The sequence below is a fragment of the Dasypus novemcinctus genome, chromosome 1 (assembly GCF_030445035.2).
Source record: "Dasypus novemcinctus isolate mDasNov1 chromosome 1, mDasNov1.1.hap2, whole genome shotgun sequence".
NCBI classification, from domain to species: Eukaryota; Metazoa; Chordata; class Mammalia; order Cingulata; family Dasypodidae; genus Dasypus; species Dasypus novemcinctus.
In genome coordinates this window covers 94,499,150-94,517,672 of record NC_080673.1, presented here as the reverse complement: position 1 = coordinate 94,517,672, position 18,523 = coordinate 94,499,150, and the positions used below count along the sequence as shown (strand labels likewise).

Here is an 18,523-nt window from a genome sequence, read left to right as displayed (position 1 = left end):
TGCCTGGCAGGGAGCATTTGGCACTACTCCTTAAACGGAATCTGGGTATCAAATCCAGTCAGCCCCTTCTTTTCCTTCTTCTGAACTGGTATGTGTGGCTTTCTCTATTTCAAAAAAATAATCAGTTCTTATTTCTTTAATCCAGGTGAACCTGTCCCTCTCTGGAAGCTTCCTATGGCTTAAATTGGCTACTCTGTAGGTAGCAATTCATACCTGTTGTTGAAAGACAAGAGCCTCTACTTCCAGCATCTGTCATAGTAAGATTCATGAAATAACTAGCAAAAAAGATTTGTTTATAAGAATGCAGAACTGGCCCAGCATTTCATTCTATCTCAGAGGCTATGGAAAGAGATGGAGGTACAGATGCTCCAAGGCATTAAAGACAGATATGCAGAAGCATGGACTGTGACCCAGACCATAAACATTTGCATTACACCTGCATATGTTAGATTAATTTTTATTTATTGCTGCCATTTATTGAATGTTTTCTATGGGCCAGGTACTGTAGTGAAGGCATTACATATTCATTTATTATATTTACTATATTTTTACAATAACCCTAAAGATACATGTTATTGTATTGATAAAAGAAGAGACCGAATTTAGAGATTAAATAATTAGTGGGAGCTCAGCTGGTCCTTATCAGAATGGGATTAAATCCTAACTCTGGGGAAATGGACTTGGCCCAGTGGTTAGGGCGTCTGTCTACCACATGGGAGGTCTGCGGTTCAAACCCCAGGCCTCCTTGACCCGTGTGGAGCTGGCCCATGCGCAGTGCTGATGCGAGCGAGGAATGCCGTGCCACGCAGGGGTGTCCCCCACGTAGGGGAGACCCACGCGCAAGGAGTGCGCCCCGTAAGAAGAGCCGCCCAGCGCGAAAGAAAGTACAGCCTGCCCAGGAATGGTGCCACACACATGGAGAGCTGACGCAGCAAGATGATGCAACAAAAAGAAACAGATTGCTGTGCTGCTGACGATAGAAGTGGACAAAAATAAGAACACGCAGCAAATGGACACAGAGAACAGACAACTGGGGTGGGGGAAAAAGAGAGAGAGAGAAAAAAATCCTAACTCTGATTGACCCTAAGTGCTATCCTGCATTAATTTTTCCTTATGTAAAGTTCTTCCAAATCACACCCTATTCCCAGAAAAGTGAAATAATACCTCTAAAGTGATTTTACTTCTATGATGAAATTATTTTGCATATTAATTGTAATTAGACTGCATGTTTACCAGGTCAAAGACAACCTGTCTCAAAATAAAAAAAACCTTAACCTACCAATAATATCCCAACTGTTTAATTTCAATGAATTTTATACTTCATGTCTGTTGCATTAGAGACTATGACCTTGCTCATTCAATAGGCCGTATAGTTTGAGCTTTGTTTAGAATGGTGGGTAGTCTTTTCCACTTGGGACTGAACAAGTAAAAATGGCCTTAACCAATTTAGATTATACATAACAAACTTTCCAACAAAGAGGGATCTTGGAATTGTGTTTTGCATCTTCCCTTAGAGAAAGACAATCTATTCTATAGGAGACAAATTTTATTGTTTGAATGGAGGAGGCAAAAGTGAACAATTATGAAGGATGGAAACTCCCTATTTAGAGGAAGGAGTACAATTAGATATTTAAAGATTTTCTGGAGAACAGAACTCAATGTAAGAAGCAGTAAGATAAAAATCCACTTTGATGGGAAATGTTAAATGAACAACTAAGCAGTAATTTTGAGCTCAATCTTTGCAGCTTTGAGATCAATCCTAATGCTAATCAGTGGGTAGTGACATTTTTTTTTTAGTTTTTTATTGAATTTTAGTTCTGCTGCTTTCCAAAATGGACTTGGAGAAAACGTCAGGAGATGACAATATCAAATAAGGGTAATAAAATAGAGAAAATCAGGACCAGGGCAAGCAGGAAAAGAGCAAACATGCTAACCCACCATAAGAATTAACGTAATTCTTGTGGGAAACGGACTTGGCCCAGTGGTTAGGGCATCCGTCTACCACAGGGAGGTCCGCGGTTCAAACCCCGGGCCTCCTTGACCTGTGTGGAGCTGGCTCATGCGCAGTGCTGATGTGCGCAAGGAGTGCCGCCCCACGCAGGAGTGTCCCCCGCGTAGGGGAGCCCCACGCGCAAGGAGTGCGCCCCGTAAGGAGAGCCGCCCAGCGCGAAAGAAAGAGCAGCCTGCCCAGGAATGGCGCCGCCCACACTTCCCGTGCCGCTGACGACAACAGAAGCGGACAAAGAAAAAGAAACTAGTCACCCAACTATATCAGAATAGACACCTCAGTTAACATCTATAACAGTCTTCCAGAAAGTGCAGATGCAACTTTCATTTGAATATTTCTTTTAACAAACTCCTAAAATCTGAAAGTCCAATTCAATATGAAAAATGACTTCCAGGTTCTAAGTTAAGTTCCAAGAAGCCAACTTGATCCAGAGTTAATATTTGGGAAACCCAGAGGAGTTGGTAGATAGCATACCCCCCACCTAGAACTGCTATAAATATCATTTATAACTTCTATAAATATCATTTATTTCAATAAAGTTTTTTGTAAGTACTAACATTTTTCCTGAAGGATGGTCTTCTGTGTTGTTTGAGAAGTGATCCATGTTTTGCAAACCAGAAAAGTTGACAATTTATTATGAAAGTTGAGAAGCTAAACTAGTACTTCCCCCATGTGGCAGCTGGATGCAAGGGTAATTTAAGGTGATTCTGGATCTGCTCACTTTGATGAAAGCTCAGTTGAGATTAGAAATTCATAATACAGCATGTCAGACGTGGTTTCGACATGGAAAATATTCATGACAAGTGTTTGCAGTTGCCTGTCTTGGACATAGAAAAATGTTAGAGAAGAAGTACTTACAATTCCCAGCAGCAAAACTGTCATTCAGATTGAGGAGGCAATCTGTATTGTTTAGGACTTAGTATATGTGCCATGTGCTAGTGTAGGTTCTTTATGCAATTTTCCTAATTTAATTAGGTGAGTTAGATGTTAGGAATTGCCAAATAAACATATTGGCTTGCTATATAAAGAAAACAATAGCCTAAATGAATTTTGGAGAATGATTTTCAAAGACAATTATTTCTTAACAATGCCATAATTAGTGGCAGTTTTTAAATATGTTCACTTGCTTCTTGAAGCTGTAGCACAGACAATGGTATGTATTCAATTAACGGTTCCATTTTCCTCCTTGGCACATGGGAAAAATACTTTTCACTTTCCCTTACAATTCAGGTGGGGGCGTGTGACCAGGTGGTGGCCAATGGGAAGCCCCACTTCTGGGCCTGGTCACGAATCCACATGTATGAGAGCCCATGCTCACTCTCTCTCTCCCTTGTCCATGAAGTTGCATGAGGAGAACCCGAGGAAGATAGAACAACAAGATGATGGGAGATCCCCGAGTAGGTACTTGAAGAGGTCTTTAAGAGAGCTACCCAACCTGCGTTAAGCTTTGCATTAAAGTTTACAACTTGCATTAAATTTTAAATGAAAGGAATTTTTATTGTATTAAGCCAGAGACATTGGGGGTAGTGTGTTGCAGAAGCCAGCTAGCTAGGGTTCCTTTAATATAAAGCCACTCCTGGGTCTGTGATGGGAAAGATCTTCCTATTTTTATATGCAAACACATGAATTAAAATTTCTTTAAAATTGGTATCAGACCAGTAAGATACAATTTGAAAAGGCTGAAGGATGGGAGATTAAAACATAACTCTATTTTATAACTCTTGAGATTGCATTCTAATTTGCTGGTCTGCCATTCCTGCCTATTTCAGTTCTTCCAGTGATATTAAAACAGAATTGAAGGGCTATCAAATAAAGTTCTCCATTGTCTTTGGTAGAATTATTTGAAAATGAATGAAAGTCATCCACTGTAATAGTAGTGCCTGAAGTGTGTTGGTTTCCATGGGTGCTGCATTAATGTAAAAGACCTATGCTTTCACTGTATAAGGAGAAAGCTGGTATAAAATTTTTTAAGGTGGTAAGTTTTTCTTTATATTTTTAACTTTTTCATGTGCTTTGTGTGTGTGTGTGTATACATATACAGATATATATACAGTTACATTACCAGTTTTTCTTACTATCGTACTAGATATTATTTTTCAAAAAAAAATTTTTAAGGTGACACAGAGATTGAACCCAGGACGTCGTACATGGGAAGCAGGTGCTTAACCACTTGAGCTGTATCTGCTCCCCTCAAATAAATTTTTTTTCTCTTTATTTATTTTTTTAATATTATATTCAAAAAATATGAGGCCCCCATATACCCCCCACCCCCCTCACCCCACTCCTCCCCCCAACTCCTTCCCCCATAACAACAACCTTCTCCATCATCATGAGATATTCACTGCATTTGGTGAATACACCTCTGAGCACTGCTGTACCTCATGGCCAATGGTCCACACCATAGCCCACACTCTCCCACAGTCCACCCAGTGGGCCATGGGAGGACATACAATGTCCGGTAACTGTCCCTGCAGCACCACCCAGGACAACTCCAAGTCCCAAAAATGCCCCCACATCACATCTCTTCCTCCCACTCCCTACCCCCAGCAGCCACCATGGCCACTTTCTCCACACCGATGCCACATTTTCTTCAATTACTAATCACAATAGTTCATGAATAGAATATCAGTAAATCCACTTTAATCCATACTCTATTCCTCCATCCTGTGGACCTTAGAGTGGTTGTATCCATTCCACATCTATATCAAGAGGGGGCTTAGATTCCACATGGATGATGAATGCAATTCTCCTGCTTTCAGTTGTAGGCACTCTTGGCTCCCTGATGTAGTGGTTGACCTTCTTCACCTCCATGTTAGCTGAGTGGGGTAAGTCCAATAAACCAGAGTGTAGGAATTGCAAGTCTGCTGAGGATCAGGGTCTGGCTATCACATGGTCAGTCCAGAGATTCAGGTCCCCTGGGTATACATTAAACCCCAGCACCAACTACAGTTCCAGTAAAAGTAACAGGAGAGACTTGTGGACAAAGATCACATCTGAGTCCAGCTCCATCACACAGAAACACAAACTCCAAAGTAGGGCCAACTGACATGGCACTGAACTCCATCTGCCATGACCATAGAACCTGTGGGTCTCTGTAGCCCTCAGAAGAACCAATACCTGGGGTTGTATCTACTTTAGCTGTCTCTGGGACTCTGCTCAGGTGTGCATAAGGGCAACCCCTCTGATAACCTCCTGGCTCTTTTTGGGGACTCATAGCCATATAAACTTATTTGTCCTTTCCATCAAATAAATTTTAATCGAATACTGTTTTAGTTGCCTGCCTACTAAAACTAATACCATACAATGGGTTGGCTTAACAATGGGAATTTAATGGCTAGGAGAAGTCCAAAATCCAGGTGTCAACAAGGTGATGATTTCCCCCCTAAGACTGTGCCATTCTGGGGCTGGCTGCCAGTAATCCTTGGTCCTTGGCTTTTCTGTCACATGGCAATGCACATGGCAGCAGCTTCTCCTTTCTCTCCCAGGTTCCATTGAGTTCAAGCTTTCCATGGCTTCTATCTCCAAGTTTAATTTTCTTTGCTTATCAGGACTTTATTGTAGTAAGGCCTACAATCATTCAAATTGGGCACAAATTAACATTTTCAAAGGTTCTATTTACACTTGGTTCACAGCCACAAGACCAGGGCTTGGGACCTGAACATATCTTTTGTGGGGGACATGATTCAATCCCTAATAATTATCTTGCCTATTCTAGTTACATAATCCTATCATCTGCAAATAATTAGAACTTTGCCTCTTGATTTCAATGATGCATATTTTTTCTTTTCTAATTGAATAGAATAAAACTTTTAGAATATTACAAAAGCAGTGATAAGGACACCCTCAATTTGTTTCTGACCTTAATGAGAATCTCCCAATGTTTCATCACTAGTTTAGTTTGATATATATATATTTATCATTTAAAAATTATCCAACCATCCCTATTTTATTAATAGGGTTTTTAAATAAGAAATCCATAGCACTGATCGTAGGGTCTGTAACAGCCTGAGGAGGTCTTCTTAGGTTCCAGTAAACATTCAGACTCAAGATTACGATGGCTACTGGGGTGCTACCTATTTACCCAGAAGGATAAAGGACAGGGACCACAGTTTGCCAGCATAGCAGCATCCAGTGCTCCTCTTCAATGGAAATCCTTAGAGAAATCCCTACAGCAGTACACCTTAGATACAAGATGAGAAATCACTGGACAGGTATGACACTGCCCTGGTTTAACAGTCTCATCACCTTCAAGAGCCCATATCCCTTGTAACACACTCACAGGCATAGTCATTGCATGCAGAGAGGTCGAAAGCTATGGTTTGCCATCAAATATATTTGGTTCTCCCTGTCCAAATGCAGTTCACCAATCAGGGGATCATTTTTACCAGCAGCCTAGCAACATAGTTCACACACCACCTTATCGGGTTGCTAGGGGGACAGAGCTAGAACATTAACAGGAGGTCAAATTCTCATGCAGAAGGGGAGAGGATTTTATTAACCCTTTATCCACATAGAGTTTTTCTGTCAACTTGATTGTAATGCATTATTCGTTTAATAAATTCCTAGATTATACTTCCTAATCACTTAAGTCTTTGAAATTGATATTCATATCAGTCAGTCTCTGCTCAAATGTCACCTCTCTAGAAGTAACCAACCTAGCCCATCTAAAATTATACACCCATCATTTTTATCACCTTGTCCCCCCTATTTCTCCCTATTTTTCTTCATAGCACTTATTATCTTGCTCCCACACTGGAATATAAACTCTTTTGGGACAGGACTTTGTCTTGTTCCTAAATGAATTCCCAACACTTAGAAGTAGTGACACATTGTAGATTCTCCATAAACATTTGTTTAAAACAAAAAGACCAAATAATTAAGAAAGAGCTCTTAAATTCCAAGTGCATGAAGTTGTATTTGTTTGGTAGTATTTTGTTATTTCTCTATCACATTGTGAACAGAAATAGATAATTATTTGTGTGTGAGAAAACTGAGATTACTTCTTGCAAGGTGGTATTACCTGATATGAAACAAAACCAAAAGGTTGCTGTATGGGAAAAGGACAGATGTTGCTAAATGCAAAGTTGCTTTGATCTTATTTTTGTTTGTTTGTTTTTCATGACTGAAATAGTGAAATGTCACTCCCATGGGTACTCCATTTCTTTTTTGGTGATAATCACTGGAGGTCATTCTTGTATACTCTCATTTCATAATTTAACAAAGACTGACATAATTGGCTACAGCTTACTCAAGAGAGAAACTAAAATTCACCAGGCAGAATTCAATCCAGTCCAATCCAATCCAATCCATCTTCACTGAATTTAATACTTATACCAGCATTATACTGGGTGCTTGAGATATAGTAAAAAGATAGACACTGCTCTTCTCCCATTGATTAGACTAGTGTCTTAGGGACACAGTCTGGCAGAAAAGCAATTATAATGTAGTACATTAAGAGTTACTCTAGGGAGTATATATTGCTATAATAGAACATATTACAGGAGTCTCAACAGACTCAAAAACCTGAGATGTCTTTTGGGCTAAGTGTTCACTAAACAGGGATGCAAAAGTAAGTGGAGATTGTCCAAATAAAGAAGAAAGGTGAATGGAGCATTTTCTAGGTCAAAGAAAAGATATGGAAAAAATAAGAGACATGAAGATGGGGCATTTGTATTAGTCACGGTTCTCTAGGAAAGCAGAACCAACAAGGCAGGCTAAGCCAGGAACTGTGATAAAGGTTTTTGATGAATTTCCAAGGAGAAGCTGACTGGCTGAAGTAGAGATGGAAATTCTCTCTGCTGACTGCTGAAATCATCACTTCTTCTGTGAAAGCCTTCAACTGATTGGATGGAGCTTCTCTCATTGTTGAAGGCCATCTCCTTAGTTGATTGTAGATGTAATCAGTCATAGATGCAATCAACTGATGATTAAATCCATGAAATACCCTCACAGTAACAATCAGGCCAGTGCTTGTTTGACCAAACAACTGGATACTATAACCTGGTCAAATGGATACATCATAGTTCATCCTTATCTATTTGATATTCATGTAGATCTCCTTAAACCATACTTAATCTCTAAATAAAAACAATAACATCCATATTTTCATCTAACAATGCTCAATTGTCCTGCATACAACTGGAAATGCACTAACTTTCCCCAGAATAGAGTACAAGTCTTGGGTAGTATTCACTCTTAAGCTTGATATCCTACACTTAAATATTACAACTTGACGTTAACACAACTTATGTCATGTAACAAGGGGATAAGATGGGAAAAAAACAGAGATCATTGCTTTATGCATATCTATAAACAAATTCATAACAAAACAAGGAAGAAATATTCATAGCCATTACTGTCCCTGTTTCTATAACTGGTCCTGTGGTTGTTACTACTTTTTTCTACTACCAATTCCATATTCCCTATATTCCCTTTACCCTCAGCAAGCACCCAACTGGCCATGGTTCTTTGCTTGGTGGGGTGACATTCATTCCTGCAGTTTTGGGGCCCTTGGTAGTCCTACCTGGATTGCGTTCTTGCAGTTTTCCATTGACTTTAGTCATAGGGTATGATAGTACTAAAAGATGCCCAAGGGGACCTCCTGTATTCCAGGTAAACTCTTCTTTACCTTCATTTTGTATTTGCAATCCTATTTCCCCTTGATAGGCTCAATCGACCCAGCCAGTACAGTAATTCCCTTCTCTGCCTGTTGATTCAGAGGCATGAGGAACCCCAAGTGGCCAAGTGGTAATCTTAACTTTCTGTTCAAGGGAAACAATGTTGTATCTCCTGGTAAACGTACTCTTCATGTCCTTTTGGAATGAAGACTTGTAGACAGTAGAGCTTAAGGATGCAGGAACAGGAAGCAAAAATTTTCCTAGTAGATCACTATGGGTAATAGTGAGTAATGCTGCTCCCATTTCCACCCCTTGATTCCTGGACCTGTGAATCCTGGTTATGGAAGAAACAGCACCATAGAGTGGACAATGATTTAGAGCACACACAGCCTCCTGGAGAACATTACCCCAGCCCTGCAAGGGACTGGAAGCTATTTGGTCCCTAATTGAGTCTTCAAAAGGCCATTCCACCATTCTATCAATCCAGCTGCTTCAGGATGATGGGGAACATGGTAAGACCAGTGAATTCCATGACCATGTACTCATTCCTGCATCCCATTTGCTGTGAAGTATGTTGTTTAATCAGAAGCAAGGCTGTATGGAATACCATGATGGTGGAGAAGGCACTCTGTAAGTCCACAGATGGTAGTTTTGGCATAAGCTCTGTGTGCTGGGAATACAAACCCATATCGGGAGTATGTGTCTTTTCCAGTTAGAACAAATCACTGCCCCTTCCATGATGGAAGTATACCAATATAATCAACCTGCCACCAGGGAGCAGGGTGATCACTTTTGGGAATGGTGCCATATCAGGGAATCAGCATTGGTCTCTTTTGCTGGCAGATTGGGCACTCAGCAGTGGCTATAGCCAGGCCAGCTTTGGTGAGGAGAAGTCTATGTTACTGAGCCCATGCATAACCTTCATTCCTACCTCCATGGAGACTTTGTTCATGAGACCACTGACATGAGTGGCTGGGAAGAGAGGCTGACTGCTAGCCACAGGACAGGTCATCTTATCCACTTGATTATTAAAAATTCCTCTTCTGAAGTCTCCCTCTGGTGAGCATTCATATGGGAAACAAATATCTTCATGTTTTTTGCCCACTTAGAAAGGTCTATCCATATACCTCTTCCACAGACCTCTTGTCACTAATTTTCCAATCATGGTCCTTCCAAATCCCTGACCATCCAGTAAAATCATTTGCAGCAGCCCATGAATCATCGTACAAAGCACCTCCAGCCATTTCTCCTTCCAAGCAAAATAAACAACCAGGTGCACTGCTTGAAGTTGTGCATTTCCCTTCACCACTGTGAAAGTATGTCCCAGAAAGGGAGTGCAGTGCTACAGCTGTTCACTTTCTGATGGAACCTGTATATCATGCAGAACCATGTGTAAACCAAGCACAAGTTTTCTCTTACTTAGTCAGCTAATCATAAGGAACACTCCAAGAGGCCATAGCTGTGTGTTGGGAAAGAGAATGTAATGCAGCAGGAGTGGGGGCCATAGGCATTTGGATCACTTCCTCAAGTAACTTATTTGTTACTTGAGCTCTGTTTCATATATACCACTTCCATTTCATGATGGTGGACTTCTGTGTATGCCCAACTTTATGGTTTGGTGAGTCAGACAATACCCATTTCATGAGAGGCAACTCAGGACTTATGGTAATTTGGTGGTCTGTGGTTAAGTGGTTGGTCTCTACTAAGGCCCAGTAGCAGACCAAAAGGAAAGTACTTATCTACAGAAGACGGTAAGGCTTTACTCCAGAATCCTAAGGGTCTGCATTATGATTCTCCTATGGAGACCTGCCAAAGGCTCCAGGTAGCATCTCTATTTGCCATTGACACTTCCAGCATCATTGGATCTGCTGGATCATATGGCCCAAGTGGCAGAGCAGCTTGCACAGCAGCCTGAACCTGCTGCACAGCCTCCTCTTATACTAGTTCCCACTCAAAACTAGCAAATTTCGGGTCATGTGGGAAACAGGCCAGAGTAGCACACTCCAAAATCCAAAGAGGCCAACTAGGCATTGTGGCTCTTTTTTTATTGTAGGTGGGGCCAGATGCAACAGCTTATTCTTCACCTTAGAGGGGATATCTTGACATGCCCCACACCACCGGATACCTAGAAATTTCACTGAGGTAGAAGGACTCTGTATTTTTGTTAGATTTATCTCCCACCCTCTGACATACAAACGCCTTACCAATAGTGTAATCGCAATCACTACTTCTTGCTCACCAAGTCCAATCAACACAACAATATCAGTATAATGGACCAGCGTGATGTCTTGTGGGAGGGACAGACAATTAAGGCATCTGTGGACTAGATTTTGATATAGCTCTTTGATAAGATAGTGAAGGTCAATTGCTGGCCTTGCCAGATGAAAGCAAACTGTTTCTGGTGGTCCTTACTAATAGAAATGGAGGGATAAAAATCATTTGCCAGCTCAATAGCTGATGCATATCAGGTACCACAGGATGTGATGATGATTTGCTCAAGAAATAATACCACATCTGGAACAGCAGCTGCAATTGGAGTCACCACCTGGTCAAGTTTACAATAATCCACTGTCATCCTCCAAGATCCATCTATTTTCTGCATAGGCAAAATAGGAGGGTTGAATGGGGATGTGGTAGGAATCACCACAACTTTATTCTTTGTCCTTGATGGTGCCACTAATCTTTGCAGTCCCTTCAGGGATCCAGTATTGTTTCTGAGTTACTATTTTGCTAGGTAGAGGTGGTTCTAGTGGCTTCCGCTTGGCCTTTCCAACCATAATAGCCCTCGCTCCACAAGTCAGGGAACCAATGTGGGGATTCTGTCAATTGTTGAGTATGTCTATTCCAATTATACATTCTAGAACTGGGAAAATAACCATAGAATGAGTATAGAGACCCACTGTGGAATGGATAAGAATTAAAACTCCATATATCATCACCTCCATAAGCTCCTCTGACTGGTAGACTACAGTAATGTTTTGGGTCTTCTAGAATTAATGTCACTTGGGAGTCATTATCTAATAATCCCTGAAATGTCTGATCATTTCCTTTTCCCCAATGCACAGTTACCCTGGTGAAAGGCCATAGGTCTCTTTAGGAAAGGCTGGGAGGAAGTATACCAGGGTCCTTCCATTCATTCAAGGGGCTCTCGGTCTATAAACAGTCTTAAGGCTGGAAATTGATTAACGAGTCATGGCTCTTGGTTTTTGTAATTCAAATTAGATTTTTGTTCATTACAGCTAAAAAGAATTTAGTAGATTGCCCATATATTTTACTTCTAGGTACCCCATGATCTGTTAGTTTCTACAAGTCAAACTATTTTGATTACCACTATGAGTCTGCTATCTGTTAAAAGCCATGTGACCTTGCCTTTGGTAATTAAGAGCTGCCACTTGGTGTCTGCCCACCTGGGACCTGATCACACCCATTGTATTTAAGGATCCAACTTCAGAGACAGCAATTCCCACATTGATATGTGACCTACCAAGAAGAGTGACCACAGAGCTCTTCAGGAATGATGGAATTAGTCTCATGAATTTACTCCTCCCAGTCCTGGTGAAAGATGCATCCTCTGGACATTTCTGTGGTGGGTGAGCAGGTCTTACATGATAAATCTACTCTAACATAACAATCTCTATAAGCCTTTGGATCCCCTCATCTACAGTATACCTGAGCAGTCCTGGCATTTCCAACCCCAGGCAATGTAGGCCACCTTTTGGTTCTTGTTTCAGCCAACCACCCAAAAAATTGTTAGAGCCCTTTCTAGCCCCTCAAGCTACAACACTGAATCCAGAATCTCTGCTTAGTGGACCCATGTCAACAAATACAGCCTGATCCAACTTTACATTCCTTCCTCCATTACCCTGCACCCTTAATATAAATTCCCACTTCCACACATATTCCCTGATTTCTGTCTATATAATTTGGAGAACTCACACAAGTCTTTTAGAATTGTCTCATGTGACTGTGGGGATGGGCAGATCCAAATTCCATAGGGCAAGATGAAATTATCTCTTTTCCTTTGAAAGCCTTCTACTGATTGGATGAGACTTCTCTCATGGTTGAAGGTAATCTCATCAGTTGATTGTAGATGTAATCAGACATAAATGCAATCAATTTATTGATGATTTAAGACCATGAAATATCCTCACAGTAATAATCAGGCCCATGCTTCCTTGGTCAAATGACTGGACACCATAATCTGGCCATACTGACACATGAACTTAACAATCACAGCATTATACTTTTGCTCCATACAACCATCCCATATTCACCGGCTCTTCCTTCTTTCCTTTCACTTCCAGTTTTTCAGCCTGAAGGAGAGCCCTTTTCTCCCTAATCATTCATTGCTTTGGTGGGGTTTATTTGCCAGTGAAACCCAGGAACCAATAACAAAGAAAGCAGCTATGGAGTAGCCACTGGAGCCTGGAACTCTGCCTACATTACACTTACAAAAAATTTGATTTTCTGTAGAAAAAATGTTTTGATTCCTACATATTTGGACTTCATTAGAAGGATCTGAAATGGATGACACCAAGCTGTTTGCCTAAAATAATGTCCCAACCCTGAATTGGCATGGATATTTCCTGAGGTTAAAATAGAAACTTGTTTTGCTAACAGAAAACAACTTAGAAATCAAAGAGTCATTTAAGTTGAAACTATTCTTTTTCCTTTTCTTGCAGAAAATTCCTGTTTTTGCACACACTGAGAGCTCAAGATAGTAAGTTCACACTGCCACAGAACTTTCCGTTAAAATTGTGAGGTTGTAGAAACCTCAAAAAGAAAATAAAGATAGAAAAAAATTTAGTGTACCAAATTCATCTATGTGCCAGGTGCTGTTCCACGGTTTCTATTAGAAAGGAGACATACAAACATACAGGCATACCAACAAGAAATAAGCAGATTTATGTATCAGGCTATAATAGAAGAGGCAAGGTATAGGGAAAAGAGAAAGTAGAATAGGTAGGGGGAATCAGGAGGGGCAGCCTGCAATTTTAAATAGGGAGGTCATGGTTGGCCTCATCAAAGAGGTAACATTTGAGCAAAGACAGCAGGAAGTGAGGTTGGAGGCATGCAGATATCTGGTTTGAGGCAGAGGAAACAGTCAGTCAATGGCCCCAACACTGGGTCACGCCTCGAGTGTGATAGAAAACGGCAAGGCAACCCACTGGAGAAAGACAAAGAGGAATCAGGTTGGAGAAGTAGGGGTGACCTCAGATCACTGTACTGGGGAGTCATTGGGGTACGGCTGACTTGATCTGACTTATGTTTTAACGTGCGTTTAGGATAACCATTGTGTGTTTTCATTTGAACAATTCTTTAGTACAATACGTTTCACTCTGAAACAACAGAACAGTGGTTACTTAATATGGTTTTTAAATGATCTCTGAAACACCGGGCACTACTAGACTAGTAGTAGCAGCCCTCTCTCTCTGGTGGGCAAACACCCCTGGAGCGGCGGCGGCCTGTTGCTATCCTTCTAATGTGTTCTGAGCTGAGCTGACGGATATAGAAACAGTCTGCAAGAGACTTCAAAACTCGGCTGGAGTGCCAAACATTTCTTTCGGTTGGTTACAAAATAAAAAATACGCCTTTGCCAACTCTGTGGGAGAAGCAACTACTGGAGTTTGCCTTTGCTAATTTGCCCAAGTCGTGCTGTGGTTTCACTAAACGCAGACAGTACTTAGCTCCAAACCCATAAACCTCTCTAGTCTCGGGGCTTCTCAGCCCTCCGCGAAAGCTAGTGCTCGCCCCTGAGGTCACCACCTGTTGAGGCGGGACCCGCGGAGTGCGCACCTACGCTCGGGGGCTGGGTTCCTCCCCCGCTCACGCTTTCCTGCAGAGCACCCTGATTTCCCTCTCCCGGGCCAGGCTTTCAACTTTCCTCACAGCCTGGGGCTCGCCCGCTTGGCTGGCCCCGGAAAAACAGTGTCTTCCCGCAGCAACCCGGTCGCCGAGCTTCCCGCCACGCCAGTCCCCCTGGAGCGGCTGAGCGCCCTCACCCCTCGCCCAGGGCTGGGAGGGCGGTAAGTCCGGCGCACGCGCGCGCCCCCCCTCACTCCCGCGCCCCTCCTCGCGGGCGGCGCGGCTCCCCCTGCAGCGCCTCCCTTCCCGGGGAGGGAGCCGGAGGGGGCTCCGGGCGCCGCGCAGCAGACCTGCTCCGGCTGCGCGCCTCGCGGCTCTCCTCCGGGAGTGGCAGCAGTGGCGGCGGCGTCAGGGGGTTCCCGGAGTCTGCGGCTCGCGGGCGCCGGGGCAGAGCCGAGTGGAGGAAGCGAGCGCGTCTCTCCGGTGCGCCCAGCACCCGCCCCTCGCCCCCCGCCCCAACCTGTGCCCGGTGCTCAGCCGTCTCCCGGATCTCGCCGCCAAGCATGGATTTCCTCCCGGCACTGGTGCTCCTGTCCTCCGTGTACCTGCAGGCGGCCGCGGAGTTCGACGGGAGGTGAGATGGCCCCCAGGTTTCTCTCTCCTCCTTCCTTTCTCATTTCACGCTCGCTGCTCTGGGGTCTCCTCGAGGAAATACGCCGTCAGAGAAGCGTCTCCCCTGTGCAGAAGTTGGACCACTGCACAGCCTTGGCGGGAGAATTGCTGTCGAGCCGCTCCGAGCGCTGAGAACGCTTTGGGAGACGAGACGTCCCTGGACCGGGGAGGGCGAGTCCCCGGCGAGTCCTGGGGCGCAGCCGCGACTGGGCTCGGGAGGGCGTCTTCTCAGCCCGGCAAGCCGCCCTTCCCGGTTCTGGGCTCGGGGATTGGCGCTGGGGGCGAAGAGAGGCTCCAGCTCGGGATCTCGGCTTTGAGGGCGCGATTTAGCCCACTAAGAGGCAGTGACGCGCGGGACATATCTTGGCTGGGAAACTCTAGCTCTTTATTTAGACGGCGACTCGGGGTAATTTACAGGCGGCAGGGGCGAAATACCGATTTGGCGTTGTCACGACCGGCGACACAAAGGGGTGGGGGCGAGGAGCATTGGGCGAGGAGCGGGGACCGGTTAGCTCCCCTCTCGGATTTCTTGAGGAAGGGGGCCTTAAAATAAGGACTGAGAGGAGAAACGCCACAAGTGTGTGCGTAAACGTGCGTGCACTGCTCCTTAAACCTCGGGCGAGCCTGCTGCGGCGTGCTCTGACAGGTTCCAACAACCCCGGGCTCGGTCTCTGCTGTCAGTCACCGGGTCCTGCGGCGGCGGCGCGCGGCGCCCTGAGACCCGCTCGGGCGTGTGTGTGCGTGCGGGCGAGAGTGCGTTTGCGTGCCGGGAGGGCGAGCCAGGTTACCCGACCGCCGCACCTTCACTGACGAGACCCGCCTGGTGAGCTGATCGCCGCTTCCCTCGCAAAGGAGGCAAGCGCAGCTGGGAAAGGTTTTAACCTCGGTCACTGGGGCGCAGCTCCCCCCACTCCTGCCGCAGCAGCCCCTAAGGAAGATGCCGCACCTGTTTTACCTGCAGTCTTGGAATCAATCAATTCCACGATTGATTGGCTTTCTTGTTTCTGGAGGGGAACCGAGAGGAACCATCGAAACGCTCAGGAGAAAAAGCCCAGCCGCTGGTTTATCTCCGGGCTGGAGGAAATAGAAAGTTCCGGGTTATTTTGTATTTGGGGCCTGCGGATGTAGGAAGTACAGGAAAAAGAGTTGAAAAGATAAGGAGAATTTAAGAACGTGTGGCTAGCGAGAAAAGGGTAGACATTTTTTTTTTTTTTAAGCAATTCTTTGCCCACACACCGGGGTTTGTTGTGCATTTCTTGCACACACCCATTTGTAACATGACTACATCACCTGATTATGTATACGATTTTAATGTGGCTTTAAAAAGGTGTCTAAAACAACCAGCAAAAATGTCGGTCCTCGGCAATGAAAAGAAAAAAAGAAAGGCATTTAGGTGTGAATCTAAACAAAGAGACAATTTACCATAAAAGGTGTCAGAGTGGAACCGGGTGGATAAATCGGTATCCTAAAACTGAATTCTTTCTTTAGTCCTTATTTACATTAGAGAGGAAAATAATATGAATTGTTGATACAGGCAGATTTCAAACTACATCGACACTTGAAAAGTCAGCTATACTCTAAACTCTCCTGGGTTTTATTTAGGTTTCTTTTTCTAGTCCTTTTTTTTCCCCTGGGAACTTTTTCTACCAAAGAGGAGTATCTTGAAAAGAATTCTTTTTCATTTGATTTTGAGGAATCTTTTCTCTTTCTGGCCCATCTACTCTTTAAATGAGACAGCAAATAATTTTTCTTTCTGATTTGATATGCCTTATATTATTGAATAGTTTTCAGTTTATGTTGAATCAGCCAGAAAACTGACATTCCGCACAATAACGGGTGCCAGTCTTTGGAATCTGTTTTATTTCAAGCTTCAGAAACCACCCTGTGAGTGGCAGCCTTGGGAATTCTTGGTTTTAACTGGTGCTTTTTCCAGCTAAGAGAGGATATCCCCCCTCCACCCTTTTTTTCCGACCCTTGTGTGTTGGGTGTGTATGTAACTGTCTGAAATATGAAATTAGATTACAACAAAACTATTTCAGTGAGGGAGTTTTATCCTTAAATTTCTGCAGGCATGAAAGAGTATAAAATTGTTGGGTATGGTTTCAAAATTTTTTTCTAAAATAATATTGATGATGATGTTATTTTTAATGGTGTCTTTATTTATTTTGAACCTTTTTATTTGGTAGGTGGCCCAGGCACATAGTGTCATCGATTGGCCTGTGTCGTTATGGTGGGAGGATTGATTGCTGCTGGGGCTGGGCCCGCCAGTCCTGGGGACAGTGTCAGCGTGAGTATCATCCCTGCGGCCTTCAGCCACTTGGGAGGTGGGGCTTTCCACCACCATTCATGACTTCACACAGTAGAGGGCTCATTGCGGAACAAGGCTTAGCATGCCGGTCTGTTGTGTGAGTTTTCAGATATAGTCTCTGACTCTTACAACCTGAGCCACCTGTAGTAAGATTTGTTTATAGAGAGCCACCTAGGATGCTCATTTTAGCATTTGTACCTAATAGCTCCAGCTCCTGTTTTCTCTCCTTTCTTTGCTCCATCTGAGATGGGAGTAAGATAATGAGTCTAGACTGTATTTACACTAAATAAATCCTGAACCTTAAAGCCCTTATAATATTCCTTCCCAGAGCTGTTGAGTAAAGAGGCCCTTTTGCAAACCTGTTTCTGAAGTGAGGTTGTATTGACTGTGTTCTAAATGGGCCACCCAGTGTAGTCAAATAAAATCTCTAAGAACATAATTTCTAAGTTCTATAAGTGATCAGCATCGTGCAGTAGGTACCAAATCAGAATACCGGTCTCACATTTTCTATGATCAGAAATGAATTTTTAATGCCCAAATTTAGAGTCACATCACATGTATGGAGAATTTAAGAAAATTTTTTCCCCAGCATTTTATCTGAATCTCCAATTTTATCTCCATACCCCTCTCCTCCAAAGCCCCAAATGACCATGTAAATTTTCAGAACATCTTTAGAATGCTGGGTTGACATGTCTGATGAAACCCAGTTGGGTTTCACTTTGGCATATGTGCTTTCCTACTGAGGGAGTGGCTTAGAGGAGTAGACTAGGGAAATTAAGAAGACTGGAGCTGGATAGGGGGGAGCCTTCCTCAGATAGGACTCCTTACTACTGTCACTGTAAGGAGTCATCAGGTAAATTAAAGTTTGGAAACGAAAGGAATTCCCAAGTCTTTTAATCCTTGAGAAGTACACATCATCTATCCTTAATTTTGTGAAGGAGGGAGAGTGCCAGGCAGAGGTTGACTCTGAAATCATATGTACATTCTGAATCTCTGAGTTGGGAGTGGAAAGGTGAAGGGCACTCATGTTTGACCACCTGCTGTGTGTAAGCTACAGAGTTAGACCCTTGTACGGTTGGACCACTGAATTCTGTAACTCTAGTTTCCAGATAA

The 18,523-nt window shown here is 43.3% G+C and overlaps 1 protein-coding gene across 9 annotated transcripts in view; it reads left to right on the top strand.

Annotated features, from left to right (window-relative positions):
• Positions 1–14,334: 14,334 nt before the first annotated feature.
• The window catches only part of NPNT (nephronectin), an 84,099-nt gene continuing 79,910 nt past the window's right edge, over positions 14,335–18,523 (top strand). For 8 of the 9 annotated variants that reach the window (XM_058294563.2, XM_058294560.2, XM_004476209.5 and 5 more), the window contains exons 1-2: positions 14,466–15,064; positions 17,289–17,389. In XM_058294563.2, coding sequence (XP_058150546.1) covers positions 14,994–15,064; positions 17,289–17,389 — 172 coding nt within the window. In that variant the 5' untranslated portion in view covers positions 14,466–14,993. Of the gene's footprint in view, positions 15,065–17,288; positions 17,390–18,523 lie in introns of all 9 variants that reach the window. The other variant, XM_004476212.5, reaches the window with a different exon arrangement.